Below are 15403 nucleotides of genomic sequence, written 5' to 3'. Positions count from 1 at the left end.
GATAAGCTCAAGGTAGGAAGGAGCACAAACACCCTCCCCACCTCTGAATTTGTGTGAATGTCCACAGAACCCACATCTGGAATTAAAGTTCTCCAAGGGACAGACAGGAACAGTGGCGTAGCATGGGGGTGCAGGGGGGGCCGGCCGCACCGGGCGCAACATCTGGGGGGGGCGCTCGCGCTCGCAGCTCTCTGCCCCCTGCTAAAATCCACGGGTTAGGGGGCGCAAATTACTTGCCTTGCCCCGGGTGCTGACAACCCACGCTACGCCACTGGACAGGAAGCACTAGCTCCTTCAAGCTCACTCATTACAGTCCAGCCTTCTGCAACCTGGTGCCCTCTAGTTGTTGGCAGACTCTGACTTGCATTAGCCCCAATCAGGATGCCCACTGGTCAGGGATGTGTAGTAAGTCGTTTAAAAAACTGTCCTGCATTGCTTTTTAAACTTTTTAAATGTTACTGTATGCCACCCTGATGTTTTGTGAGAGGGCTATATATAAAGGTGATGGACTCTCCTTCTTTGCTGGTTTTTAAGCAGAGGTTGGATGGCCATCTGTCATGGATGCTTTAGCTGGGATTCCTGCATTGCAGGGATTGGACAAGATGACCCTCAGAGTCCCCTCCAACTATACAATTCTATGATTCTAAATACTTAAATAACTAAATGGAAGTTGTAGGCCAACATCATCTGGAGGACAGCAAGTTGGAGAAAGCTGCCTAGGTTTTATTTTTGCCAGCTGGGAGGGCTTAAAAGCATGTTGCTGTCTCTCTTTCTTTTTAAAAAATACACAGAGTTTATTCCTTCAGCAGAAAAATTAGTCCCTAAAACAAGGAGATTGAAACAAATCTGCGAAGCAGCTATACTGTTCTTAACTCTAAATTGTAGAGGTTCAAAGTTATTTTCAACCACCCATCAAGATATAAGAAGACTCATTCTAAAAATTTAGAAATTCCACTAAAATGGTTGTTCCCCTTCTACAGCTATCATCCTCCTCAAACTGGATTACCAGAGGACACTCTGTGGTGCAGGAGGATAAGAGATTATGTGGATATGAAGTATAAAGGAAACTGGTCTTCTGTGGCTCCCACTTACAATTAGCCAGCTGTTGCCTAGGCACTCAAGTGTCTCTACCTCAGGGCTGAGAGCAAAACAACCAGAATCAGCAGACTCTGTTCCAACAGCAAGGCTGATGTTATCTTTCTTCCCCTCCACCCATCTCTTTTAGAGTCAGAGGGGAGGGCTAGGAAGGGAAGGGGGACTAAGCTCTCATTCTATTGAGAACCTAAGAGGAAAGGGTATTTCCTTTGCTATCTTTTCCTGTGGGCAGGGCTGGATTAACTATTATGCTAAGGCCTCTACAGAGTACGGTTCATTTTAATGGTTTGACTGGATGCAAAAAATGTGTCCAGCTTGCTCCTTGCAAAATTCCCCATAGCTCAGAACAGGGTGTCTTTCCCCACTAGCACAATGCAGAGGAGTACACTTCCTAGCTGGAAGAAAACAACACACTGAGCTTAGCCAGCCTGAACTTTTTCCTGCAGAAGACTGCAAGGGTGAGGTGCAGTGGCGTTAGGGAAGCTATGTTCATGGTGATGTATTGGTCTGCACAAGTTTTTTTTTAGTGTAAAAATCATGGCAGATGAGAAACAAAGATCTGCAAGCGTGAGAAAAAGACTCCTAGAACACGACTTTGCTTAGCCCCCCTCCTGGGACTGTCCTTCAGCCTAGCCTAGAGGGGAGGAAGTCCGAGTTATTTGTACTCCAATTTGCTTCAGACCTTCCTGCCTCTAGTAAAAAGACAACCAATTATTGTCATGCCATACCCAAGCAGCCACACTTAAGCAGGGACTCGTCTGAGCATCTGCTTTAGAATATAAGAAGCTGCCTGATATTCCTGCTTGGTGATCCATCTAGCTTAGTATTTCCTACACTGACTGGCAGGAGCTATTCCAGAGTTTCAAACTCCCCACCCCACCCACACTTCTGTTGAGCATTGATAAGCAATACATGCTCCTTTTGCCCAGACTTACCTGCAGATTTTCGGCATTGAACCTGGGACCTTCTTTATGCAAAGCCACTAGGCTATGCTTCTTTCTCTTTACCATATGCACATGAAATCCAAGAGAAAACCTTTACTACAGAGCTCACTACGTGAACTTTGGCAAGACACAACCTCCCAAGCTAAACTACCTCATAGGAATGTGTTTGGGGCTAAAATGTCACACGGGGTCCCTTTGGGGAAGGGAACAAAATAAAACAGCTGTTCACCTCCAAGAATGAGCAATGTCTATAGTGGGAAAAGTTTAAAAGGCAGAACAAGGAGAAAGAATCACATGTAACTGATGGGGGTGGGGTTGGGGCAGAAATGGCAGGGTGGGGGGCTGCACACAGGAATGGAATCCCAGAGGTGAGGTTTACTGGAGAGTCAGAATGGGCAGTGTAGGGTGGACAAAGGAAGACGGGTAAACTCACCCTGTTCAAGGTCTTCCAACAGAACCCCTCTTTTAATGAGCTCCTCTCTTGGCTTTCGCATTGAAATCTTTCGTTCTAAAACTGACATTACATTGGAGAAAAAAACCAGCACTCAGAATACAGGGCAAGTCGGAGATTTTGAAAAAAAAATCCTTTAAGACACCATATGTGGCCTAGGTGACTGTTTTTTTTAGGGATGCATGTTAAACTACTAGAGAGTCCAGACTGTTTGTGCTTATCTAAAACACTAGGAGGGACACAAACTATTTCCCCCAAACCATATCTCTGCAAGAAAAGGGGCTAGCAGCATCTTATTGCTAAAAGCACATAGCCTTTACTTTTCAGAAAAGTATTTCCCAAACGTCTTTTCAAGGGAACCTCTGTCTGTGATTGTGCCTTGTTCAAGGCTTCAGTCCCTAATGTTTGACCAGTTTTGAGGGTTTCCCTAAATTTGTGAAAAGGAACATTTTCCATCCCACATCACTGTGTATGACATCTTTTACAGCTCCATTCCACCACCATCACCACCAGCCTTCTCCAAACACTTAGGGGCCTCCATGACCATTATGTGATGAAGTACAACTTGAGAGAGACAGGTGCAGAAACAGCTGTTCCCTTGCATGAGTGTAGATTACTTCTTAAATTTAAGTTTAAGATTTGATACGGGCCAATTCTGGAATTTTGCAAAAGCAGCTGAGAAAGGTGGGACCCAAGAAGGACAAATCCGTTCCATCGCAAAGAACCCTCATAGGCTTGGGAAGAAGGGGATACAAAAGTTTAGTGTATTACCTTCCGAAGTCTCCTTAAACTTGCCACTGCTTTTCTTTTTTCTCCACTTCCAAGGTTTAAAGATCTTGCCAAAACCTGAAAACTTGCTTTTTCTCTTGGAAGGAGGTGTCGTGTCACCAGATTCCAGAACGTCAGCCCCCATTCCAGCATCTTGTGATGGCTGATCCACCTCCTCAGCTACACAGAAAGGAAATACAGAAATATTTAATTACCTGTACAGTGAAGAAAGAAATAAAGAAAAACTGTCTCTCTTGTTCTGTGTTAGGAAGATGCCTTATACCAGGTCAGACTATTTGTCCATCCAGACCACTATGATCTGGCAGCAGCTCTCCAGGATCTGAGACAGAAAGAGGTCTTTTGCATCACTGGCTACTTGAGCTTTTTAAGTAGAGTTGTCAGAGACCTACTGCATACAAAGAATGACTTGCATACGAACCCATCTTTGTAGGCAAATCCACTTAGCTCAGCTGCTTTCTCTTAAAGGTTTTCTAGTGCTGCAGATCTAAAACTATTTTGCATTGCTTAATTCATAATGGTCAGCTCTTGTCTTCAAACATCTTTTAAAACAAAATATTTATTTTATTTCATTTATTTATTTTATAAGGACATTTATAAACTGCCAAGGAAAGGAAAGAATCATGGCGGTGTACCGTAAAATCATAAAAACATCATAATGGTGTAAAATCATTACATACAGAACAAAACGAGCAACACTTGGGGAAAAGCAAAAACTTTTTCAGCAGGTAAGGAAACATTATAATTGTAGGTGCCTGTTTGATTTCACTAGGAAGTGTTCCCAGTTATGGCACTGTATTTTACGTAAGCTGCCTTGCCTTAAAAGAAATGTTCTAAATAAATAAAACATTTGCAGATTCCATCTTTCCATCCTCAAAGCCAATCCTCCAACTGACCGACTAGCAGAAATACAGGCTACATAGACACCATACATTTCAAATCACATTTAAAGCCCACATTTAAAGAACCCTGGGAACTGTAGTTTGTTAAGGGTACTGGGAACTGTAGTTCCATGAGGGGCAAGCTAGTCTCCAAGGTTCTCCTGGGGAGGGTGTACTTTGAACATGCTTCAATTGTATGGTGTGTACACAGCCATAATGTAAGTGGAAGGGAGAAACAGAGATACAAAGCCAGACAAAATGACTCTGAGACCTTCACATAGCCAGGCATTGTCAAACAAGAGCAGCAAGGAAAACAGTAGATCCAATATGTGTGTGCAAGAGAAGAACAGTAGTCCAATATGTGTGTGCAAGAGAAGGTAGAAATGTGTTCATAAATCCATTATGTGACCTATGATTCACAAACAAAAATACTTTCTGTTGTACTGCTTTGCAGGACGATCTTTACATCAAACCAGCCAAAATTATCTACTTTCTCAGTAAAGTTACACTATTTGTTTTCTCCCTTCCTATTAAAAAAAGAAAGAAGGTGCTGATATCCTGGACCAAGAGTAACAATCTCAGGAAAGCAACACAATAATCACCTCCTACTCCACCTACTGTTCTGGCATTTTCCAAACATTTTCAAAAAGGAAAAGAGCTCAAGTTGACTTGTGGGGAAAGAGTTCTGCAATTTGAAGCACCCAAATGAGTACAGCAAAACAAACAGGACTTGGATATGAATCCTGAGCCCAGATAGATTAGCCACTCATGCAGAATATTTATGTTTTCTGATTGCCCAACTGCAGAATGAGGCGGATGGATGGGAAGGGGGAAGCTCCTGAAAACACGGATCAACTGATGGCAAGGCTAGCCGCATAAATGCCTCCACTGGCAAGCAGGTGCCCGTTTCACAGACCTCAGGTTCACCAATAGCTGCTCCTGCCTCTGTGTCCCTTTTTAATTATTATTACATTTCAAACACACTTTGATCCTACTTTTTTCCAGTTGTAAAAACTTCCAAAACAGCTACCAATGGTTAAAATATAATCAGTTAAAAGGTTAACAGGGGCAGCTAACCTTTTGTGGCCATAAGGCCGCACTCACTCTGGGCCAATCCTGTAGGGGGCTTCTTGCTAGTGGTGGGTGTGTTTACCCCACACTCTTGCTCTCTCACACACAGGTATACAGCCCCACCCATGCAAACCAGCTGAGGTGGGGGTTGTTCTCACCTCTTCTCCACTCATCAGATGATCAATCAATTGAATGAAGAGGGGCACTTTACATACCCATCAAGACACTGGGCTGGCTAACCTGTTTAAACCTCTCCACCCACCCGAGCATCATGCATACTCTACAGCAGGGGTAGTCAACCTTTTTATACCTACCGTCCACTAATGCATCTTTCTTGATGGTAAAAATTCCTTACCGCCCACCAGTGCTCGATGGAAGGATGCCTTAGGATCCCCTACCACCCACCTAGAATCCCGAAACACCCACTAGTGGGTGGTAGGGACCAGGTCGAAAACCCCTGCTCTATATTGTATGTTATATTTTGCAGCCACAAATTTTGGTGAGGTCTTTGGTGTGGGGTATAAATACTGGCTTCATGTCCAGATGAGTCCCCCCACCCCAAGAACGCGTTTGCCACTCCTAACACCGAATGAAAACCAAAAAGAAACAAATAAAAGAGAGGGGGGAAGGAAGGGGCCAACCAAACAATAATCAGCAGACATAATCAAAGAGCAAGTCTAGCCTTTGAAATATTATCCACCGAAAACAGGAGGAGGGGCACTCTTTCCTATTGTACTATTTCAGCCACTACATTTTTTGGGTGATTTAGCTTTAATGTTGTGAAGTTTCATTTTACTTAAAAGTGAAAAAGGTATCCATTCCCAATAAATAAGGATACTATAGAGTCCAAATGTCACGAGTCCCCTAGTTTAGGAGCTCAGAGCAAACATTATACCCTATGGGTGCAAAACCCTAGAAAGATAATAGCAGCACTATTTCATCATATTGTCACACTTTGCATACTATAAAATATTTAGACAATCAAGAGGTGTTGGACACCATAAAGTGCTGTTACACAAATCCTTCCAGCTTGTTCAAGTTACTATACAGTGGTTTGTGATGCGCAGTGAAAGTAGAATGCAGTGGATAGGGTTTGAACATTATAAAATCAAGCTTCCAATCCCCATTTAAACCTCACTTAAATTCCTTGACTAAATCCTCCTCTCTCAGTGTTACTCAAAAGCATTTTCACAAGAACAGCAGTATGGTAAGGCACTCCGCACACTGAAAACCATAAAAACCTTAAGGAAAACCACTTTTAAAATAAATACATTTGCTTCTCTCTCTCTCTCTCTCTCTCTCTCTCTCACACACACACACACACACACACACACACACACACCCTGTATAGGATGTCTAACATCTTTGTGGCAAATACTAGGGAAGCTCAAACCAACAGGATACTAGATAAAGGACAATAAGACATTCCAGAAAAAGACTGAGCAAGGAAAGCATGATTTCCACATCACATTTTACTCAGAGAACAACAATTCATCAGATTCCTTTGTCTAACTAAATGAATGCCATTAACTTCATTAAAATGTGCAGGAATAGCAAGGAGGTGATCAGGGAAACAGAAGCACTTCCAAGATGCACTGTCTCCCCTCCTTCTGCTATGACCTATAACATTAATCTATAACGCAGATGCTGACAACCTGGATCCAAACATGGATCAACTAAGTGCTCTGTGCAAAGCCTGCTTCTTTCCACACACAAGGGAAGAAGGAAGGGTACTACCAGAAGAAAGGAAGGAAAGAAAAATTCATTCTGAATCAGGGAGATGCCTGCCAGCAGTCAGAAACATTCAATTGCCAAGAAGTGTATTCACAATGCTCATTGGAGCATTCTGAACTTTTGTCTGGCAAGAAATGGTGAGCAAACATTTCCAAGCCTATTCATGGCCAGTAATGGTGCCATGCAAAACAGCAAACACCTATGTTGTGACAGAAGACCAGCTAAGTTGACCTCAAAATATATTTGGGATGCACTTCAAGTACTTTTTGAAACCCAGGATTTGATAGGACATTCTGGAGCAAAACTAGCTATGTTCCCTCCTTAAAATAAGTTTTCTGATCCTCTAATTAATGGGTGGCATGCAAAGTTGACCCGCCTGTCACTTCTTCACTTTTATATAAAAAGTTAGGAGGGTTTCTTTTTTCCCCTTCTGCAAAACCCTCTGGATGTCAAGATAGAGCACTAAACAAAATGATCAGTTAGGCAGTTTACGTGTCACAATTAAGCCTGCTTTTGTGTTTATCACAGCTGAAATTCAATACAATGCCTGCATTGCCTAGAATGCACAATCAGTTTAACAATTCTGCTTTTTACTCTTGGGCTTGTAACATTCAGAGACATTGACAAATAACATGTAAGAAGCGAAAAACAACAACAGCATGGCAACAATTTAAAATAAAAAGATAAATGCATGGCCAAACCACCACTTAACCTAAGGCATACAATAGTTTCCCCTTTATTCTGGCTAGTTTATAATTAAGAACAGTTTTCCATCATCCTAAACAAGACTGACACAGAATTATGCTAAAATGCCCAATGAAGTCTAATAAAAACTTCTAGATGCTATTCTTATAGCTCAGAGTGAAAACAGATGTGACTTGGGAGATCTGGGGTTTTGATTTCCCGCCCCCTCCAAGTTATTACCCAGCTGGAGAAAAATAACACAGATATGATACAGGTAACTGTCTTTTCCATCAGTAGGATTAATAACAGCAGGACTGGGGGAGGGGGAGAATGTAGGTAAAAGATTACTGCCTGTTCTAATCCATCACCACCATTGCAGCACACAGCTGCTTAAGTAAAAAAGAAGAAGTCAAAACAGTTCATGGACCTCCCACCCACACCACGTCTCTTTTGGCCTTTAAGAGTTTATTAACATTCACTTCCACTTATTCATTTATTTTGAGCATGTCTACAGTCACAAATGCTCCCAGAGTGGTTTACGTGCAACCATTTGTAGCAAGACAGTCCCCGCCCACAGGCATATAATCTAACAGCATGACACAAGAGGAAAGGGGGACAAGGAGGGAAGAGGAAGAAAAGGAAACAGTTCAGGGGCATGAGGTGCTTTCAGAAGAGCTGCTGGGATGAGTGGGATACCACTGACACAAACAGAAGAGCCACTAAAAGATCCACCTTATGAAGCAACAGTGTCTTCTGTTTGTTCTGTATGATTAATTAGTGGTTGAATCAGCTGCACCCAGTATGCTTTAGGAGTGAGGCATTTCAGGTAACTGCATTACTCAGACATGGCTTATGCACTGAGGTGATGGGGAGTGTGTTCCCTTGGATTCCCCCTGGAACAAATCTGCATCTCGGCAAGGGCAGAGATGAGGCACGTGACAACCCAAGGAAATAACTGCACACTGGCATTTCATGTCCAGATTTGGAGTTCTTAAAAAAAATCAACACAATAGAAGGGCTTGAATAAAAGCCCCTCTTGGTGCTGATCAATCTTTGTTGCGTAAGAAAGAGCTTCAGAGAGCACACACCAACTTCACGTCTGAGTCATGAAGTTGGGAAAATAGACACATCAGTGCCTTCCGGAAGACACAGCAGGTGGAACTGAGAAATGGGAAGGGCTGCAGCTCAGCTTTCCCTGCCGATGGGCCCAGGTTCAGCTCCTTGCACTTCCATCTCTAAAGGATCTCAGGTAGCAAGTGGTGGGAAGACCTTTGTCTGAGATTCAAGAGAGTTGCTGCTAGTCAGTGTAGACATTACCAAACTAGGTATGCCAGCTGTCTCACTCAGTAGAAGGCAGCCTTTCAATGTATGAATTTATTCTCGTGTTGAGTAAAATAAAAACCACAAATGCAAACACTAATCAAAGTGGTTCACAAATCAAAACATATTCCAGGAAAACAGTATAAAACATTTAAAACTCTTGGAAGACACATATCCACAACATTACAACTATAACACATGTAACTACAACAGATGAGCACTACAATACCAGATCAATCACCTGAGGAAAATTTCCACCTTTTAAGAAATTCTTATATTTATATACTGCCTTTCCTTCAAGGAGCTCAAGTACATTGCCCTCCTTCATTTGATCTTCACAACCGCACCTTTTGAGGTAGGTCAGGCTGAGAGTATGTGACTAGCCCAAGATACAGTGAGATTCAATGTTGGATGGGGATTTATACCTTAACTCTAGGGTCCAAAGTATATTAAAATATCCAATTCAATTGCCCTCGCAATTAATTCTGATGCCAATTCAGCTATTTGAATTTTGTGCCACAAAAAATATTTGTGCAAGGTAGGAAGGAAACCCAAATAAAACAGACGTTTAAAAGTCAAGCAGAATAAATAACTGCAGCCTAGGACCCACTTACCTATGGGACCGCCTCTCCTGGTATGCCCCACGGAGGACCTTAAGGTCCACAAATGACAACATTTTGGTGGTCCCGGGTCACAAGGTGGTTAGATTAGTCTCAACTAGGGCCAGGGCCTTTTCAGTACTGGCCCTGACTTGGTGGAACGCTCTGTCACAAGAGACTAGAGCCCTGCGGGACTTGACATCTTTCCGCAGGGCCTGCAAGACAGAGCTGTTCCGCCTGGCCTTTGGTTTGGACTCAGTCTGACCCTTTTGTTTCCCTCCACTTATGCATTTTAACCTGTATTTTAAATTGTTTTTTCTTTTACTATTATGTTTTTACTGTAATTTTACTGGTGTTAGCTGCCCTGAGCCCGGCTCTGGCCGGGGAGGGCGGGGTATAAATAAAATTTATCATTATTATTATGCATAATCTTGCTATAAATTTGGCTAAGATCAAGTGTAGTGTAGAATAAAGATACAGAGCAGGTAAGATCAGTTCTTATATCAGACCACTGTCTCCTTCCATTGGAATATTCAAGCTTTTGCACTGCACAGATTCTGAGAAAGGTGAGTAGAATATCACAATCTGGATTATAGCATACTTCTTTTTTTCTCTTCTTTTTTTTACAGTTCTACTGTGCCTGTGATTCCCAGTATGTGTGAACTTTTAAGTACATTTGGCAACAAGGTTACCAGAGCAGACAATCTAAGTAAGTGTACATTTATAAATCCATGACCATCTTTTAATCCCAAACAATTTCATACAGCAAATCAAACATTTTACTATGTTGGTACATATTCTGAACACAGATTTATTTATTTGTTGTATTTATAATCCACTTTCATAAAAGTATAACACGGTGGTATACAACATACAAGATTATAATCAAACAAGTAAAAGCACCAGTAAAAACATCAATAAAAACACCAATAAAACATCAGTAAGTATTGGTTGGTTTAAAGGATGGAGGAAGCATATTGCAACGACCTGCCTAAACAAAACAGTTTTCAGGAGATTTGTAAAAGGTAGGAATGATTCCTGCCAAACCTCCACTGGCAAGGAGTTCCACAGGGCCAAGACTGCCATACTAAAGGGCCTAGTAAAGGCGAAACAAATCTCAGGACAATGGGGAACCACTGGGGAAGTGCCCCATCAGAAGATCTGTGACTGAGAGTGGAGCATTTCAGCAGAGGTACAATGAAGCATCATAATTCTATAAGGATTTATTCACGTATGTCATCAGTGAGAGACACACAAGACAAATGCGCTAACAATCACAATTACTGAGAGGCTGACACTTGGGTGACATGGCATTTCTGTTGAAGATTAATGCTCTTGCATATACCAATAAATATGAATTATGAACACTGTGAAGTGGGTCACTGGGACCTCAGCCACAGACCCCGAAGGCAATCTAAACCAAGGGCTGATTTTCATAAGCATGCCTCACTGGATAGCAATTGCTGGATTTGGGAGACGAAGTTTCACCTACAGCGAAAGACATTTGACACAACACTGTTTCAGCATTATATGTGTAAAGAATAACCTAGCAGGACCTGCAACAAAATGTTGCAGTATATCCTCATTTTCCACATAGGTGTACTCCAGTGCAAGGTGCCAGGTAGCCTTAGTGTCACCCAGACAGCACCATAAGCATAGTTTCCTGTTCTCTTTTCCAACTGACCCTCAGCATTCCATGGCTGCTGAGTATGATCGGTGCCAAAGATGATGTTTTGGTAGAAGGGTTGCCCGCTTGGCTTTGATTGTTAAAAGAAGTTGTGGGTTTTTGGGGGTACTTCCACAGACCTTACTTAATGCTCCCTCAGTCGTCCTGTTTTTGGCTCCACTCCTGACACCACCCACTACCTGAATTTTCTATTAGAGGGAGCAGCAGCAACACGTTTGATAGCTGACAGGAAGATAAATTTAGAGTACTGCAAATACCCACACACCAAAATATTTTTTATCGAAGGATGGTGTATCACCATTTGTAGAAGCCATATCAGTTGATCAAGATGGATTATTTTTAGAGTTCTATATAACATAAGGCACTACCATGGTATATTCGGTCTTAATACGAGAGATTTATTTTAATTGTTTCTAAGCTGCACAGTCAGATAACACATGGTACACCCATCTTGCTGAATCGAAACAAGTCTGAGTCTGATCAGTGCTCAGGTGGCAAGCTGCCTGAGAACCCCTTGACCTCAGTGATGGAAGATATCATAAACATAATAAAACAATGTGCCTTAAACACCTTCTTATATTTTATTAAACAAGAAGCTGAAACTTATGTGAACACCCACGGCTTTCACACCAAGGCACGTTTTTCTATTGACAAGTTGCTTAAAATCACAATATTCAAGTATAGTACTAGGCAAAAAGGCAATGGGAACATTGATATTCCACTGAATAGTGGTTCTAAAGGGGCAATTCATTGGAAACACACAATGGGATGGCACAGGTGTGTAGCGACGGCATTCAACCGCAAGTAGAGGGGAATGGAACAACAACAGTTAAATGCAGTAACCCTGGTGAATCAAAGCACCACATATGGTCAAAGAAACTGGCTCACTCTTATTTTTAAGGATGTTATGAATGGCTGGATGACAGGGACTGATGCAGCTGAGATGCTCGTATCCCTTCACCATTCAAAGACTTTGTGAGCATGGGCTGTCTGGTTCAATCACTATTTTACCTTCTTCTTCTTCTTTTTAAAGCTTTCTTGTGTTATACATTCCAGAAGGGTAGCAAGGTTAGTTACAACAAACACAGGAAGGAGTCCCATGGCACCTTAGAAACTACCAGTTTTTATGAGGCACAAGCTTTTGTGGGCAAGTGTTCACTTCATCCAATACATTAACATCAGCAAGTAAATTAAACATACAAATATATATATGCAAACAGATGTGCGTATGCACTCATAATTCAGGTAAAGGCAGCACTTCTTGCATCTGATGAAGTAAGCTCTAGCCCTTTTAAATCATATAGTATTTATTAAGCCACAGGGCTCTACTTTATATGACAAGTCGTATGTCCCCAAGTGATGAAAAAAGAAAAAGATTACAAGTGCAAAGCTATATACTTTGGTAAAAGTATGAAGCACACTTGCTCCATAGCAAGTGTATTTCTTTCAGGCCCAAGACCAAGACCACAAAATTAGGTGTAAAATTAGCATATTGCATTGCACCAGCAGCAGGTGCCAACTTTGGACATAACACCAACACAGTCATCATGCGGCTGATGTCACCAAGCCAAGAAAACCCCATGATGACAGACACATCAGTGAAAACCTGTTATGCAGCACAGTAAGCCAGTAGGCCTTGGAATAGGAACAAATACAATTCAACGACACTTCACCTTTGCATTTGCTCTCACCTGAAGCCAGCAACAATTCTTCTGAGGTCAGTACAAAATAGCACACACTTTGCACCCTAAAATACAGCAAAAGAGGTCTTACTCATACCAACCAACAGTGCAATAAAATCTAGGAACATTGGAAGCTTATACTGAGTCAGAACACTGGTCCATCTAAAAAAAAAAAAAGGGGGGGGGAGAACACTGGTCCATCTAGGTCAGCATTCTCCGCACTGACAGGCAGTAGCTCTCCAGAGTTTCAGGCAGGGGGTATTCCCAGCCCTACCTAGAGATGCCAGGGACTGAATTTGGGACCTTCTGCATGCAAAGCAGATGCTCCACCACTGAGCTATGGCCTTCCCCATGCAAGCCTTTTGTGCTGCACTGATGTAGTAATATAAAGGCAGTGGTATTTCCATTTTTGCTCTTTCATTAAGGAAGCCTTTTCACATGCCCTCAACATACCGTCTGCCAAAAGTCATATTTCTCATTCAGAAACTGCAACTCCCATATGATTAAGAGTAGCAGTCAGTTTTGAGACACCTACTTCATTCAGGCATCTGAATGATTCACAGGGAACACTGCTCCCATTTTAGACATGTCTTGCCATCTACATGTACCATCTGAATACTTCCCTGTTTCTTGACAGCAAAATAATATTTTAGAATTTGTCATAATTATTTGCCTATACCAGAGGTTGGGAACCTGCGGACACTGTTAGGCTATGGTTTCCGTCATCCCTGACTAGTGAGGTGGGTCTTCTGGAAAAATTCGAATTGGAAACCTATGCAAATTACTGGGTAATTTCCATAGGTTTGGGAATATGTCTAATGCCCTAAAGAGTGGTCTAATTTAGCATGTTTATTTTACTTGTACTTAGCAAACAAGTTAAAACAATTTGAAACTGCCAAGATTGCCTAATAATGAATTTGCAATTGGCATTCATTCATTGTTACTAAAGAACTTATGAAAGAAAAAAATCCCCACGGAAAAACAAAGCAGTGGAAAAATTTCCACCGCCCATTACTGTCCCTGACAGTTGCCATCCCAGATGGAGTTGGAAGTCCAGCAACTTCTGCAGGGCAACAGCTTCTCCACCCCTGGGCAATACCCAACTTTTCCAACACTACTCACACCATTTCACAAACGATCAACTTTAAGTCAGATAAGATGTAATTATATGTCCTTTAAATGGCTATACAGAAGTTATACCAAAATTCTGGCAGACAAATACATCACGGGCAGTTAAAATTCTTATTTCATAATGCTTTGTGAGCGCTGCAGCCTAGTAGGAAAAGGAAATCACTTGTTTCCACAGCTGCTTAATTATACTCTGAAGTTCAAGCTCAAACATGAGAATCAGTTTGGGTGGCACTTCTTTTCACAGGGAACCTAAGAACAAGTCAAGGATGAGTCTCTTACCTGAAAACTGGACTGCCTCACATTATGTTTGCTCAAATGTTTATACAGCTATCATGATCTGAGTGTGGGGAAGTTCATCCCCACTCCCATCAAAGGGAAAGGACCTATTATGTTGCTTCCATGGCTAAAAATGAAAATAATAAAAGTGTATGTATCTGGCAGATCTTTGCAAATTAAATAGCACTTTTCCAAGGTATTAACAACTGATTTAAAAATGGTTGTTTCCATCACTATAGACTCAGTCAATACTATCCACAAAGGCCACATACACAGGCTGCATTATGGACAAAAAGGTCTTCTAATTACTTGTGAAAGCGCAAGCAGATATAACTATTTGTGTGCCACAGTAGACATGTTAGAATTCCTTCAGGTCACATATTTATCAAGCATTTGTTCTGATTTATTTTTATTTACAAACATTATGTGGGGGGTTAGATTACATTTGGCCTTTACGGAGTATTCAACCTGATTTGTTTGTGAACACTTTTCAATGTATTTCCCTGCCACCTTCTAGATTGCACAAAGCCCAATTCTTTTTTTAAAGTGGTGTGCTAGAGCAAAGCAGTCATAGAATGGTAGAGCTGGAAGGGACCCTAAGGATCAGCTAGTTCAACCCCCTGCAATGCAGGAATATGCAGCTATCCCATATAAGAATCAAACCTGAAAGCTTGGCATTATCAGCATCACACTCTAACCAATGGAGCTAGCCACACAGTTAAGTCCTTTATCCACTAACTATGCAAACCTAAAGTTCTTGTATATGCTTGAATACCTCCCAAAATACATTGGTAGCAGTCTGGAGGTACCCTTAGCTATAGCAAAAGCATGGCACACACACAAATATTGTGGCACAACCAGTTTTATTGCACCTTAAGCTTTCAGGAACTAGAGTCCACTTTATCAGCTGCCTCTGAGGAAGTGGGCTTCAGTCCACAAAAGGCAAAATACACCTACTAGCCTTTTAAAAGCCAAAAAAACTCCTCTTTAACTACCAATGTACCCCCCCCAATCAGCCAATGAAAATACAAATAAGGTGCTTACAAATAAATAGGTTAATAC

At 41.7% G+C, this 15403-nt stretch overlaps 1 protein-coding gene across 3 annotated transcripts in view; it reads right to left on the bottom strand.

Annotated features, from left to right (window-relative positions):
* PHACTR4 (phosphatase and actin regulator 4) overlaps positions 1-15403 on the bottom strand; it is a 59600-nt gene that overhangs the window by 21499 nt on the left and 22698 nt on the right. For 2 of the 3 annotated variants that reach the window (XM_082231578.1, XM_082231580.1), the window contains exons 2-3: positions 3262-3438; positions 2473-2553 (exon numbers count right to left, since the gene is read on the bottom strand). In XM_082231578.1, the coding sequence (XP_082087704.1) occupies positions 2473-2553; positions 3262-3438 (258 nt within the window). The remainder of the gene's footprint in view (positions 1-2472; positions 2554-3261; positions 3439-15403) is intronic. The other variant, XM_082231579.1, reaches the window with a different exon arrangement.

This window comes from Podarcis vaucheri, assembly GCF_965113315.1.
Source record: "Podarcis vaucheri genome assembly, chromosome: 7".
Lineage (NCBI taxonomy): Eukaryota > Metazoa > Chordata > Lepidosauria > Squamata > Lacertidae > Podarcis > Podarcis vaucheri.
This window is presented reverse-complemented; position numbering and strand designations above follow the sequence as displayed.